Below are 15,258 nucleotides of genomic sequence, written 5' to 3'. Positions count from 1 at the left end.
AGCCCTGCACTGGGGGGCCACACACAGCCGCTTGTCCCGGGCGACCAGGAGGAGTTGGCCACCTCCCTCTCTAACCTTGGCCTTCTCACCTGAAGCGAAAGGGACAGGGTGGGGCTTAAACTCTTCCTTCTCTCTTCCTTTCTCTCCGTGTTCCTCCCTCCCCTCCAGCCTCGCTAAAGGAAAACCCTCTCTCTAATGCTTCTGACACCGGAAGAGGGGGTTTTCCACAGCAAGCAGGTCAATCCTGACACTGACAACCGGGAGTGACGCAGAGCCCACAGGTTAAGGGCTCAGCCCCACAAGACGGCCCCGCAGTTAGGGGTGGGTCCCCAGGGCACCCGCACTTCTGTCCGACGTGGCTCCACATCCACGGTTCCCATGACCGCCCCCTCAGGTTCGGACAGTCCGTTGTAAGGGCAGCTAGAACTCGGAAACACTTTATCTGTCTTCACCTGTTTATTATAAATACAGATGAGCAGCGAGGTGACAGGGTACATAGAGTGAGGTCCAGAAGGGTCTCGAGCGCAGGAGCTTCTGTCCTGGTGGAGTTTGGGGGTGCACCCTCCTGGCACATGGATCCACCAACCCAGAAGCTCTCTGAAGCCCACATTTCGAGTTTTTACAGAGGTCCCATTAAGTAGGCAGGATCGATTAAAATATCCTCCGCTGGTGATTAGCTCAACGTCGGTCCCTCTCCCCTCCTGGGAGGTGGGGGTGGGGGGTGGGGCCGAAAGTGTCAACCCTCTGATCACGTGGTTGGTTGCCCCGGCAACCTGTCCCCATCCTGAGGGTGCTGGGGGCCTGCCCCTCGTTACCATAAACTCGGGTGGGTTGAAAGGGGTTTATTAGGAAAAATAGGACTCTCTCCTCAGCCCTGTCACTCAGGGAAATTACCAGGGGTTTGGGAACTCTCAAGCCAGGAACCAGAGCTGAAGACCCCATGACCTCTTGGGTCACCTGCCACACTTGCCCCCTCCCTTCTTTTCTCTTCTCATGCATTTACTGGTTCGCTCACTTATCAGTCACGCATTTTCAGCTCCCCCCACCCAACCTTGTGCCAGGCACTGAGGCCCACGCTGGTCTCAAGGTGCTTCGGCAGGTGCCTGAAGATGTGTCTCCAGGCGTATTCAGCAGCGTGCAGTGGGATGAGGTAGTATACAGTAATACGCGGGGGCGGGGGCCCTCGGAGAGACAGGACAGCTCAGAGAAAGGCGAGGTCTCCACAGGCTTGAGGAGTTGGGTGGCTTCATGGAGGAGGTGCCCTTTGATCCACACTGGGGCTTTGGCAGCCTGCGCCTTCTGGGTTGGGGTTGGGGCTGAGCAGGGCTCTAGAGGCCTAGTGAGGAGTCTGGGGTAGCTGCGCACCTCTGATAACGTTTGATGTGGTCTCTCTGGCCGACCCACACTCCTCCCCTTCTCCTCCCCTGCAGGCAGGTGCAAGCTGGATGGGCAGTAGGGGGAGGGGGCCTGGGGAGGGCTGGCTCCGGCTGCCTTCGGAGCGTTCTGCCCCAGCCGATTTGGCACGGCAGCCGCCAGGCTTCCTGCCTGTTGTGTACTCTGGATGTTTCCAGAAAGCTGAGCCTTTTGCGGATGCCAGCACTTGGCCTTGCCGCATCCAAACCCAAGGAGGAGCACGGGGCTTGGGGTGCCTGAGGCCTTGCCCCTTCTCGGGCCAGAGCTCTGTCTGAGCTTCCCCTGCAGCTGCCCTGGGGAGAAGGACGTTCCCCAGGAGGACTGGGGACGTCCCCGGGGGTGAGGACCTCGTGTGGCAGCCTGAGGCATCCCGCAGACCCTGGACGAGTGGAGCCTGCTCCTGGGTCTGCCCTTCCGGCCACCAGCCCTGGGTGAAGTGGGCCGGCAGTGGGGCTGGGGGTGCAGCGGGGGAAAAAATAAAATGGAGAAGAAATGGGGCGATCCTGGGAGATGGTTGAGTCTCTACGAGGGACGGAGGCTCCTGCCTGGTGGCTGCAGTCTCCCCCTCTCAGGGGGCAGAGGCTGGAGGCCAGGTGGGGTCACCTTCTGTCTCCTGGCTGTCCTTGCGGCTGAAGAGACAGGCCCAGCCAATGACATGAACCCGAGTGGAGACAAATGTGCATAGACTCGCCGAAGCCATCGCTCACCGGCTGGGGCTGGGGTTGGGGAAAGAAATGGTTTGACAGCTGTTGAGATTTCGAGGGTTTAATTTGACAACGAGCTAAGTGTGGCTTCACAGTAGGATCTGGCTGCCAAAGCCGCCGACGCAGACCTGGCTGCATCAACAGAAAAACAATTCTTGACGGCGCGCCAGGGAGGGCCCCAGGCAGCCCTGCCGCGTCCCGGCCAGGGTGTGGCCGCAGGGGAGGCCGGCTCGGGGCTGGCACCTGCTGGGACACAGGCAAAGCCCCGGCAGAGGAGCAAGGCCAGGATGGGGAGGGGCCTGAGGAAGGGCCCGGGGACGCGGGACCCTCGGGGGAGTTTGGAGGGACGAGGCAGGAGGGAAGTGGACCGCCAGCCCTGCTCAAGTCTCCTGAGACCTCCCAGGCCCTGGGGAGAACCGGGGACCCAAGAAAGTACCATCCAGCACATAGTAGGTACTCAAGAAGTACTTGGTCCCTGAATGAGTGGGAACTTGGAGGTGTGATGGAAGTGAATAGTTAAGGTGGCCCAAGACCAAACCCAAAGGTCTGGAAGGAAGAAAGGAACAAGTCACCGCTTCCTAAGCCCAGATTCTGTCTACATTGCTATTGGCAAAGTTGTCTGTGTCTCGTTTCTGTCCTTGATGAGTGAGAAGAACGCCAGACGCCTCCCTGGAGGAAAGAGCACATCTGGGGGGCTGGAGGAGTCCTGCCGAGAAGCTTCCTTCAGCCATTCATTCGCTCACAGAGTGCAGGGAGCAGCTAGCCTATATCCCATCCTGTCTAGATCCCAGCCGTGGAGCAGCAACTGCCCCCTGCTCCCGTGGAGCTGATGTTACAGACAGTGAACCAGCGTACAGAATATGTTTATAGTGTCAGGTCACAGTAAACAGGGGATGAAAAATAGAGCAGGGTGTGCCATGGGGAGATGGTGGGGGCTGTTGGCTGATGAGGTGACATTGGAGGGGACACTTGAATGGGGAAAGGGAGGAAGGGAAGTGAATGGTGATCTGGGAGAAGAGCGTCTCAGTAGCTGGAAGAGCATGTGCAATGGGCCTGGGGCAGGTGTTGTGTCTGGCCTGTTAGGGAAGCAACAAGGAGGCTGGAAAGACAGCAGTGAAAGCAGGGACATCAGGTCAGAGGTGATGGGGTCCCGGTCACTTGGGTCCTCGTAAGCCCATGTAGGACTTTGGCTGTCGCTGAGGGGGATGGGAAGCTGTAGGCAGTTTTCAAGAGGAAGCACCATGTGCAGGGGAGGGGGGCGGGGGAAGGTCACAGTGACGGCGGCCCTGGGGCCCCCGCATGCCCCGCCGCTTCCGTCCCATGCTCAGCCTTGCCGTTGCCCTTCCAGCGGAAGCCCTGGGCCTGGACCACATGGTCCCCGTCCCCTACAGGAAGATTGCCTGCGACCCAGAGGCTGTGGAGATTGTGGGCATCCCGGACAAGATCCCCTTCAAGCGCCCCTGCACCTACGGGGTCCCCAAGCTGAAGCGGATCCTGGAGGAGCGACACAGCATCCACTTCATCATTAAGAGGTACAGGGTGGGGTGCGGGGCCCGGGCTCGGGGTGCTGGGGTGTCCGGGCTGGGCAGGGAACCACAGCAGACATGGGGGGGCGGTGATGATGGTGCAGGGCTGGAGTGAATGGGTTCAGACTCGGCCAAGAGAACAGGCGGGCCTGGGAGAGGGGTCGGGCTCCTTAACCAGGCAGCTGTGCGGTCGCCCCCCTTCCTGGCCTCTTCTGAGGCCTGAACGGGAAACGGAGGCACCCTGCCTGGCCTAAGCGGGCCCTCCGATAGGTCTTAGTAAGAGGCGTTTTCCTCCCCCTAAAGAAGACCTGAGGTCTTTGAACTTACCTGCCATTAGAGGGGAGCTCACCTGAGCTCAGGTGGGGCCGGCTGGCCTCTCCCCTTCACACCCCGCATCGGGTGGCCCTACCTCCTGGTGGCTGGACTGCCCTCCCTGTCCTCCCAGGCAGCCGGCTCCCCTGGCCCAGGTGTGGGTGGGTGGGAGAAGGCAGAACACGGAGCACTCCATAGCAGCAGCCCCCCAGGGTTGGTGGGGGCGGGGGGGGGGCTGCTACTGCCCATCCCCCAGCCTCGGCTCCTGACTCCAGCGGAGACTTTGCCCTCACAGCTGGTTGGACTCACCACCCAGTAAGCATCAGGATCTGCAGGCAATGCCCAGACTTCCCAGGATGCTTCCTCCTAAATGGTTAGAGATGGAGGGGTGGCCCGAGGCCGTGGCATCCACCCCCCTGCCTGCAGGCAGCACTGCGCTGGCCACTTCCCGGGCATCTGTCTCTGTGAGGGCGCGCTCCCAGTGTGTGCGTCTGCTCACGTGCAAGCTTGTTAGACTAAAGGCAGGGACTGAGGGCAAGGACTGTGTTGGGCTCATCGCTGAACCCCCAGCGCCTAGAACGTAGTAGTAGCAGACGTCCAGTGTGTATGTGTGGAATGAATGAATGAATGAATGAATGAATGAATGAATAGATACTTGCCCGGGGCTGCAAGGAGGCTGGGCGCGGGCAGGGGCCCGGGGTCCACTCTGAGAGCACAGAGCTATTCTTTTTTTTTTTTTTTTAAAGATTTTAATTTATTTATTTGAGAGAGAGAATGAGAGATAGAGAGCACGAGAGGGAAGAGGGTCAGAGGGAGAAGCAGACTCCCCGCCGAGCAGGGAGCCCGATGCGGGACTCGATCCCGGGACTCCAGGACCATGACCTGAGCCGAAGGCAGTCGCTTAACCAACTGAGCCACCCAGGCGCCCCAGCACAGAGCTATTCTTGAGGGTTGCTGGAGGCCAGAGCAGGGCTGCGGAGGTTGGGAGGTGGGCAGCAAACCCTGGAGGTGGGGAGACTCGGGAGGAAGCCTGGCGTGGGCTGGGCTGGCCTGGTGGGCGGAGGGAGAGAGGCGGCTGCGTTTGGGGTGGAGTCTGAGCTTGGCTGGGTTTGCCAGTGGCTGGGATGTGGGAGTGTGGAGGGGAGCACGGAGGCCAGGATCACCCCCTGCGTCTGAGTGTATGACTGGGGGAAGCAGGGGTGGGGCGGGGAGTTCACGTGGGGTATGCTGACTTGGGGGTGCTCAGGAGATGGAATTTTTGGAGACCACATTGAGAAGTCAGAAGCTCCAGAGAGAGGTCTGTGTCTGAGATTAAAAAAAACACCTGAGAGTTGTCAGCACAGACCAGGAAGGGCTCGCCAGGGAGGATATGGGGGTGAGAAAGGGGGTCCCCACTGAGAGGAGGAGACTCTCACCTGCTCCCTCGTGGCAGTGGGGCCGCATCTGCCCTCACAACCCTGACTTGGGGGGGTCCCACGTGACAGATCATTCTGGAAGTGAATCGAAATCAGTTGTCAGGCAGTGCCTACTGTTGTCTAGCTTAAATCTCTCTTGCTGCTGCCTAAGTCTGTTAGGCAGATGGGGGGCTAGGTAAGAGGAAAGCTGCAGGGACATCCCAGTGTCCCTTTGTGTGCCTGACCATGGGATTTGGGTCCTCACCGTGGCTGACCTTGATCCCCCTCAATCTACACCGTAGCTTATTTAATTCTTCCCTAGTATTTGCTGCGGGCCTCCTACAGGCCCAGCCCTCACTGGGCTCTACTGGGGACTTCACAGACCGCAGGCACGCGTCCCCACCTGTCCCCAGAGGCCACTGCCAGTCATGGCGGGGGGAGGGGGGTCACTCTTGTGATGAGTCCAGGGTACGCGAGGACAACGGATTTCCAGGCGTCGAGTCAGTGGCATCTGAGCGCCAAGCCTGTGGGGCTTCCTGGAGGAGGTGGCTTTGGCATCGGGCAGATTGGGCCTAAAGTCACTCGCAGCATGATAACCTTGAATAGCGCCTCTCTTCTGAGCCTGTTCCCTCATTCGTAAAAATAAGGACACTGGTGCATTCACACACACACACACACACACACACACACACACACACACCCTGATTTTTCTCAACATAAAATGAGGCAGACGTAACACACCTGACATATAGTAGATGCTCAATAAACACCGACCATTCACACACACACACACACACACACACACACACACACACCCTGATTTTTCTCAACATAAAATGAGGAGGCAGACGTAACACACCTGACATATAGTAGATGCTCAATAAACACCGACCTTTTCCTTGACCTCCCTTCTCCCTCGTGTATAAAGGAGTGGTAAAGTGCGTCGGTGCTGTGCGTCGGTGCTGACAGCCTGATTTTGAGCCCTGACCCTGCCTTTCCCAGCTGTGTGTCCTTAGGCAAGTTACTTAACTGCTCTGTGCCTCACTTTCGCCCTCTGTAAAATGGAGCTAGTGGTTGTCCATGCCTTACACCGTGGTTGGGAGACGAGAGGACTGGATGTGAGCAACACGCACAGAACAGTGGCTACTCCGTTCAGAGCCCTCCGGACATTTGCCGCTGGTATACAGCCCAGCCCGGTCAGCGGAGCATTCGAGATTGTCCTGGCAGAAATGAGTTGGGAGAAAGGTCTTAGGAGCAGTCAGCGGGTGGAGTCTCTGCCGCGGCCCAAGCGTCTGCGGAGTGGGGGGAGGTCAAGGGGAGAAGCCACTCGGTAAGGCCTATGGGTCTTGTTATCGGTGGTAGGCAGGCTCCCTGGCCTCCAAAACCCCAGTTCCCACCAGGACACCAGCCCCCCAGCGAGAGGATCCAAGTTTCCGCCTGAGGGACAGACACGTAGGTTCCACCTGAGGCAGGACTTACGGGGGAGGAGTGTCTGGAGGGGACCCTAGAAGTCTGGGATGTGTTCCAAAGATGGACAGCAAGACTGGTCAGCGCCCGTCAAGCAGGCCTCCAAGGCCGGGCAGCCCGTGAGGGTGTCTGTCACAGGCCCGGAGCCGCATCTGACCTCTCTGTCATCTGCCCGCCAGTCCCACCCAGGAATCCGGGGCAGGCCCCGTGCTGTCTCTCGAGCCCCTGCCCCTCGGGCTCGCTGATAAATAGGTAACATTGTTGGTGATAAAACCAGAGTCCCGGCCGGCAGCTTCCCCGTCCCCAGGTGGGGCTGAGGAGGCAGGTCTCAGAGAGAAAGTCGGTTTTCCCCAGAGTCGCTCCTGTGACTGCTTCTCAGCCTCGTGGGCCGCAGATAAACATGGGCCCCCAGGAGCAGCCGGGGAGCCAAGCTCTGCCTCCCACACTTCAGCCTCTGTTTGAATTTCCCGCTGGGCCCGCCTTGGGCATCGTTTGGTTCTGGGGTCCAGGCTGGTCTGGGGGTCCCACAGAGCCTGTATGCCAGCTACCGGCAGCTCCCCAGCCCTCTGGGTACCACTAAGGTGGGGTGGGGGGGCTGGGATGGAACAGAAAGAACAGCAGGCCCCCCCGGAGGTGGAGGGGTGGGTGACCCCAGCTTCCACGCCGACCTTCCCTCTGCCCTCCTGTTCCTGGCCCAGACTTGCAGGCTGAGCAGGGTGATGCCGGGGTCTTGACTGGTCGCAGGCCCCCAGCCGCTCCTCCTCCAGTCCATGGTCTGCGTGGAGGCCTGTCCCTGAACCTGGGGGGCCCCTGGGCCTACATTGCCCTCACGCCGGTCTCTCCTCTCTCCCCAGGATGTTTGATGAGCGAATTTTCACAGGTACGTGTGGGGACCGGCTAGTCCGTTCTGAAGCTGCCGAGTAAGTGCTGCTATCCCGCAGGGCCCCGGGCCGGGGAGGGAGCCTGGGTACGGCGTCCACCTCCGGGTAGACACAGCCCACAGCTCCCAGACGCAGACAGCCCCTCGGGAGTAGTAAAGCTAATGTGTAGGGAACACCTGCACGTGTCAGGTGCTCTCCTAAGCTGTTAGCATATTCAGTTTTACTTTAATTTCCCGTTGAACATTCCTACGAAGTGGGTTCTGCTCTTTTCCCTGAAGCCCAGCTGGTCAGCAGTGAGGTCTGGCCGCAAACCCAGGGCGCGGGGGCGCCAACCAGTGGGCAGCATGCCTCCCAGGAGGGAGAGTCGGGCTCTGCCTGGTGCAGCAAAGGGAGCACAGATCTTGGGGTGCGACAGAGCTGGGTCCTGGTTCTGGCCCTCCTTCCCACCAGCTTTGTGACCTTGGCCAGGATCCTATGGGCCTCAGTTTCCACATCTGTGAAATGGGGGCGGGTAGTCAGCATCTTCCTCTGAGTTCTTGGGATAATTACATGAGAGAATGGTTTTGTAGTCCGGCCTTGGGGGCCACTTGGCCTCTTTCCCAAGGGTGCCTTCAGCATTAATAGTGAATGTGAGGCTGGGACAGTTATTTCTGGCTGCTCCTTCCTCCTGCAACCCTCCCAGATCCCTGGCATCCTCTGGCACCGGGGCCTATGTTCCTTCTCTACCCAGGACCCATTCCTGGCTTGGTAGAGCCCAGACCATACGCAAGGGGTGCCGCCAAGAGCCTTGCACAGGCCACTGCCCAGGTGCCCGATAGGCAGGCAGGAGGCTAGAGGGCCTTGGCCCTGACCTGTCCCCACCTCTCCGCCCAGGGAACAAGTTTACCAAAGACCCCACGAAGCTGGAGCCAGCCAGCCCGCCAGAGGATACCTCTACGGAGATCTCCCGTGCATCTGTCCTCGACCTGCCCGGGACTGCTCGGTAAGGCCCCACGCCAGCTCCTGGCCCACCGCCTCCCCGACTCCGGTCTGGCGGTGTTACCTGCGGGTGGGGGGTGGGGGAGCAAGGCCTGGGGCTGGCCAGAGGATGCCGTGCCCAGCAGCTCCTGACACCTACACACATACACACACACACCCTTGTGTCCTCACCCCGCTGTGAGCCAGGGAGAATCCGAAGGGACAGAGGAGAACAGAGACTCTGCCGATGTTTTTCCACCTGGAGAGCTCTTGTCCCCGCTCAGGATCTAGCCAGAGGTTGCCTGGTCTCTCAGAAGCCTTCCCTGGCACCCAGACTACGTCAGGCATCTGCCCTGCGTGTCTACAAGGCCCTGCCCTCAGCTCATGGCCTGGTCACCACCGTCCACCAGTGCCACCCACCCAGGCTCTGGGCCCTTGGCGGCCAGGGATGGCTCGTTCATTCCAGAACCACCATGTCCAGCCCAGGCCTCCCCCACAGTGCTCCGTGAATTCACTGAATCATCCATCCAGGGGCCCTGCCCATCTTTGCTTCCCAGACCTCCGTACCCTCTCCAGGCTGGTGGTCCCTCAGCTCTCAATCCCCCCCAGCAAGTGCTGATGGAACCTCACTGTGCTAAGTTGTGGGGCTCCCATACTGGCCCGAGCCAGGCCTCGGGAGCTCCCAGCTGGTGGGGAAGGTGGACGCCCAGACCGTTCACCCCAGGGTAGGGAGCAGCGTCTTGGCTAGGGTGGCAGGTGATCGCTGTCCTGGGGGACCCTGCACTGGGCCTCTCTCCCATAGGGAGGACTGCCCTGTGGGGTTGGGAGTGAATGTGGTTGGGGGTGTGGAGTTGGCAGCCACTGTGGGCTCCCACCCGAGGGGAGAGCTAGGCCTGATGCCGTGTCATTTCTTGGCCTCCTTCCTTCCCGCAGGTCGGACAAGAATGGTGTCTCTGAAGACTGTGGGCCAGGTGAGGAGGAGCAGGAGCCCCACTGTGTGTGTCCTGGGGTGAGCGGGTGTCCACCAGCACCCCCCCGTCTCCCCTCCCAGCAGCCTTGGGGAGGAGGGAGGCAAGCTCAGCCCATGAGCCTGGAATACTAATGAGCTACCCTGCCCATCCCTGCCCCCCACCCCCCAGGCCTCAGAGCATGCTGGGAGCTCACTGGGAGGCTGGAGGGGCTGGTGGGATGTAGGTGGCATTATGGGGGAGTCGGGATGGCTTCCGGCTTCCGGCTTCCGGCATCACCACTGTTTCCCGGTGTGTCCGCAGCAAGTGGCTTCCCTCTGTGGGCTTCCGTAACCAGGCCTATAAATTGGAGATACCAGGATGGAACTCAGGACCTGCATGATGACCCTCCACTCCTGGGCTGGGCAGGAGCTCGAGGCCGGCATGACTGTTCCCAGGGCATTACTAACTAGGCACAGGCCTAAGAATGTTCTAGAATGGTTTGCCTTTCCCAGCCAAGCTCAGGCCCACACCTAACTGGATCCCTCATTCCCTCCTCGCAGGAACTTCTGGGGAGCTGAGTGGGCTGAGGCCCATTAAAATTGAGCCAGAGGATCTAGATATTATTCAGGTCACCGTCCCAGGTAAGGGACAGGTGTCTGAAGGGCTGCCCTGCTGCCCCACATGAACCTCCGGGAATCAAGCAGTTCCCACTCCTGGACCGGCCAGAAGCACCATGTCCCCTCGTAGGCTATCCCCTCTGTCTCCTGAGGGCCAAGAAGGGGTCTCGAGGCCATTGTCTCTCTAGTTTTGATCCCATATACCCCTCCAGTGGGGTATATGGCATGCGCTTTCTGCAGCCGGGTCTGCCCTCTACGCTGGCAAGCCTGTCTCTCGGCTCTGGTCTTCCTAAAGGTGCCCCCCGCCCCCCGCCGCCAGGCCTCCCCGCTCAGGCCTGGCTCCCCTGGGATTTATAAGGCAGGAGGGAGGAGAAGGAAAGGTATGGGATAGGAGGGTCTGAGTCTGACTCCAGACTTGGAAGCCCCTGAGCCTCTGTCTCCACATCTGTGAAAAAGAGGGTGTACGTGGTCCCTGGAGGCTCAGTGTGGGGTTTCCCCCACCCCAGGCCCCCCCCCCCCCCGCCTGGCATCTAGCACAACTGGTCACTAAAGCTGTCCTCCCAGAGTTCCGGGGCACGGCTTCCTTAAGGGTCCTGCTCTGCGGGCACGCGGGGCTGGGGGTCCCCAAGGGACCGTGACAGTGTAGGACAAGCAGAAGATGCTACTGTCCTTTTGTCTCTAGACCCATCGCCCACCTCTGAGGAGATGACAGACTCAATGCCTGGGCATCTGCCCTCAGAAGATTCTGGTTACGGGATGGAGATGCTGACTGGTAAGAAATGGGCTGGGGACCCACCTCCTTGGGGCATAACGGGGAGAAGGGTGGGCCAGGAAGCCCCCCCAGAGGAAACCCAGTGTGTGTCTGACTCCCTGTGCGGGCTAGGTTCCTCTCTGGAAACTTGAAGTCGGCCTTGGTTTATATTAAGTCTGGCTTCTACGTCTTTCCCACGAGCCCCCATGTCAATTAACTTGTTCATTTGTTCAACAACTATTTACTGAGCACCTGCTATGTACCAGGAGGTCCCGTGCGAGGTGCTGGGGACAGAGCAGTATACCAAACACACCAAGGTGCCTGTGTTCCCAGTGCAGGGAGACAGAGAGTAAGCAAATCACTAGGTAAAATAGAAAGTCAGATGGTGGTAAGTGCACTGGGGGGGGGGGGCACAAAGCCAGAAGGGGGAGGTGTGAGGGGCAGGGGTGCGGTGGTTATTACAGGACTTGGGCGGTCAGAGAGGACCTCACTGAGAAAGTGACTTTGGAGCAAAGACCTGAAGGAGGTGGGAGCCATTGAATGTCAGGAAAGAGCTTTTCAGGTGGCGGGAATAGCATGTGCCAAGGCCCTGAGGTGGGTTATGCCCAGCATGTTCAAGGAGAAGCAAGGCGGCCCAGGTGGCTGGTGTGAGTGAGGTGGGGAGGGTGAGGTCAGGGAGGTAGGTGATGGTGTGGGTTGTGCAGGGCAAGTATGTCAAAGGAAAGAGTGGAGGCTTGACTCTGAGGAGACAGAAACCTCCTCATGGGGGGGTGGTTGGAGGTAACGAGGGACATTCTAACAGTGTTTACTCTGACCACAGGGTTGAGGATAAAATGCAGGGGAATGAGGACAAAGACAGAAACGAGACTATTATAATATCCTAGCCAAGAGGACTGGTCCGGCAGGTAGAGAGCAGCAAGGGGGGAACGGGGCTCTATAGGTCTTGTGTTTTCAATTTCATTTTGGAAATGTTCAAAAACATGCAAAATTGAAAACAGTAGTTTAATGAATCTCGTGCGCCCACCTCCCATCTCCAACCATTATCAACAGATGATCTGTATTTATTATAGATAATAAAAGCAAGAATTACTATAGGTAAAGTTTTTTATTTTTTTTTAAAGAGCATTTATTTGAGGGGCGCCTGGGTGGCTCAGTCATTAAGTGTCTGCCTTTGGCTCAGGGCATGATCTGAGGATCCTGGGATCGAGCCCCACGTCGGGAAGCCTGCTTCTCCCTCTCCCACTCTCCCCTGCTTGTGTTCCCTCTCTCTCTCTCTGTCAAATAAGTAAGTAAAATCATTAAAATCTAAAAAAAAAAAAAAAAAAAGATTGAGGGCGCCTGGGTGGCTCCGTTGGTTAAGTGACTGCCTTCGGCTCAGGTCATGATCCTGGAGTCCCGGGATCGAGTCCCACATCGGGCTCCCTGCTCAGCAGGGAGTCTGCTTCTCCCTCTGACCCTCTCCCCTCTCGTGCTCTCTATCTCTCATTCTCTGTCTCTCAAATAAATAAATAAAATCTTAAAAAAAAGAAAGAAAAAACTATGTGCTCAACTGTTAAAAAAAGAGAGAGAGAGAGAGTGAGCAAGAGTGCAGGGAGGGGCAGAGGGCGACAGAGGGAGAGGGTTCCAAGCAGACTCTATGCTGAGTGTGAAGCCCAGCACGGGGCTCGATCCGAGGACCCTGAGATCCTGATCTAAACCAAAAATCAAAAGTTGGACACTCAACTGACTGAGCCATTCAGGCGCCCCTAGGTGAAGCTTTTTAGAAGTTGGTTATCACAAAGACAAATAGCATGTTAAGTATAGGACACAAGATTCACAGAGAGGCTAGAAAATGATGTTAGTACTCAAATAATTAAAATTTAGAAAGCTTTGTAATAGAAGATGCAGGGCCAGGCCACGAAACGCGAAGAAGGGGACTGGACTGTCTTTTGTGTGTTTCCCGTGTGTGCATTATCTGGTGTGGGCTTGATTGGGAGTGGAAGGCCGGGGTGCCGGAAGGATACCATGCAAAAGCATATATAGCAGGTGGCATTTAAATGACCAGCGCAGGGGCACCCGGCTGGCTCAGTTAGTGGAGCGTGCAACTCTTGATCTCGGGGTCATGAGTTCGAGCCCCATGTGGGGCATAGAGATTACTTGAAAACAGTAAAATTAAATAAATAAACAGGGCAAAGAGGTCTGAGAAATGGAACGTTCAACGTGAAAAGCAACTGCAGAAAGGTATGGATGACACAGCATTTTATGTAAGTTTGGAAACATTGTTTCAAAATTCCAAAAAAACAGCGTTGTTTAATGTTTTATTAAAAAATCAGGTGCAAAAATGACAAAATGCTAACATACTCATTCCGGCTGGTGGGTACATGGGTGTTTATTATATTCTGCGTGCTTTGCTGCACTTGAGAAATTCCCCCACCCCCCCCCCCCGACCAAAAATAGACACATGACTGGAAAAACAAGGTTTCCTGCAGGCCCAGGTGGGTGGTGCAGTGTTCACTGGTGACAGAATTAAAGCAGAACATCTCTGCCCCTCGTCGGCTTCCGTCTTCCCTGTCAGGGAGAACGAGTTTGGCAACAGGAGCAGGGGAAGAGGACCCGGGAGTCGCGCTCAGTGGGGCGACACGCAGGGTCTGCAGAGCTGCAGGCTGTGGGCGCCTGTCTGGCTCCAGCTTCTGAGGAGTCAGACCCCAGGCAGATAATCCCAAAGATCCCCGGTCCACAGCACTGGAGCAGGGTCATGGGGGACAGAAGACGAACCGGCCATGGAAAACAGACTTCCAGACTATTTGTCCAAACCACAGACAGGTCGAGCACGTGCCCATCCCGGGCTCGGTTCTGGAGCCCACTTCCACGTAGATGACTGAACCATGAGAAGGGACCCAGTGTGGGTTCATTGATTAGTCGGCTCATGGGACGCCAGGATCTGGGGCCAGTGGCAGGCCAGCTGGGGAAGCGGGGCGGCCCAGGGACCCCAGCCTCCTCCTGGGGGAGCTTTCCCACGGTGTCCTGGGGGCTCGGTCCTTCCTCTCGTATTTATCAGTCAGGCAAAGGTAGTTCAGGCGGTAAGATTACTCAGTTGGCAGGTGCCTCGGGACAGGACGGGCAGTGTCCCCGGGAATGACGTTCCCCGTGGCCTTCAGAGACCAGAACCCTGGGCCGGAACCCACAGGGAAAACTCACAGCCCAAGGACACATGTCACACGGGTGGTGGACCCCAGGGAACAGACCCCAAGCTGGTGTTTAATGGGCGGGGCGGGGGGGTTATTAGGGGCTGCCCTTGGGCTCAGCAGTTAAGTAAGTAAGGGGGTGGGAGCGTGGGGGGCCGGGAGGGAAGCGGAGGCATGATGCGGCCCCACCGACAGCCTCTGCCGGCCCCATGGGAAGCTCTGCGGCTAGAATGGCCTGGGCTATCCTCAGTCAGCCCAGAGTTGGCCTGGGCTATCCTCAATCAGTCGTGGGACGGGAGTCGCCCCTGGAAGGGGACCCGAGTGGTGCATCCCAGTGTCCGCCGCAGCTCGGATGGTTGATCGCACACAAAAAAAAGAGACAGCAAGCAACACAAACATGCGCAGCCTCAGGGAAACAGAAAGGGGACATCTCTTCTGCACCCCTTAGTCGGGCGGAACCTTTGTTGAGCATGTTGGGAAATGGGTGCCCCTCTGGTGCCGGTAAGGATGCAGCTTGCCAAGTTGCTTTCTCAGGAGATTGGTCAGCCTGACGAGCTGTCAAAACAAGCACCCCCTGGGGGTTCCCACGGTCCAGTCCTAGGAAGTGATCTGAAACACGGACAGCGTCTTCCACACGGGGATGTTCGTGGCCATGTTACTGATAAAGAAAGAACTGGAAAGAGCCAGCCCAGCTGGCGGGGACCTGTTGATGGCATCCTCCTGATGGACTGTCAGCAGCCACCAAAAATAAGCCGCGAGGGGGGAGCACGGAAGGCACAAGGCTGCTCTGTTTGCAACTGTTGAAAACATAATCACTGGTTAAACAACAAGGAAGAAACTGCTGGAACAGTAGCTATGCGAGGTTAAGTGGTGTATCTTTTTCATTTCCTCAGCCAGTCGGGATGGGCTTTTAATAGCTTGGTCGTGAAGAAAGACTGTTCTGGACGGGCTGGGCAGGACCAGACTTGACAACAGTCTCTGGAGAAACTGGGGAGGGGGGTGGGCATTCAGGTGACCCGTGGCTCAGGATGAGCTGGCAGAGGGTCCTGGCCCCCAAGGTCACAGGGTACCAGGCTGTGGTCACAGTGCCGTTAGAGAAGACCGTGGGTATCTATCTCCGTC

At 57.9% G+C, this 15,258-nt stretch overlaps 1 protein-coding gene across 4 annotated transcripts in view; it reads left to right on the top strand.

The window, feature by feature from the left end:
• The window catches only part of GTF2IRD1 (GTF2I repeat domain containing 1), a 69,045-nt gene that overhangs the window by 11,761 nt on the left and 42,026 nt on the right, over nucleotides 1-15,258 (top strand). For 3 of the 4 annotated variants that reach the window (XM_028110102.2, XM_028110101.2, XM_028110100.1), the window contains exons 8-13: nucleotides 3,466-3,649; nucleotides 7,671-7,696; nucleotides 8,571-8,679; nucleotides 9,588-9,625; nucleotides 10,165-10,245; nucleotides 10,904-10,993. In XM_028110102.2, coding sequence (XP_027965903.1) covers nucleotides 3,466-3,649; nucleotides 7,671-7,696; nucleotides 8,571-8,679; nucleotides 9,588-9,625; nucleotides 10,165-10,245; nucleotides 10,904-10,993 — 528 coding nt within the window. Of the gene's footprint in view, nucleotides 1-3,465; nucleotides 3,650-7,670; nucleotides 7,697-8,570; nucleotides 8,680-9,587; nucleotides 9,654-9,865; nucleotides 9,874-10,164; nucleotides 10,246-10,903; nucleotides 10,994-15,258 lie in introns of all 4 variants that reach the window. The other variant, XM_088017145.1, reaches the window with a different exon arrangement.

Source organism: Eumetopias jubatus, unplaced genomic scaffold, assembly GCF_037043125.1.
Source record: "Eumetopias jubatus isolate StellerSeaLion01/CBP00866 unplaced genomic scaffold, mEumJub1_p1.0 scaffold_12, whole genome shotgun sequence".
NCBI lineage: Eukaryota > Metazoa > Chordata > Mammalia > Carnivora > Otariidae > Eumetopias > Eumetopias jubatus.
This window is presented reverse-complemented; position numbering and strand designations above follow the sequence as displayed.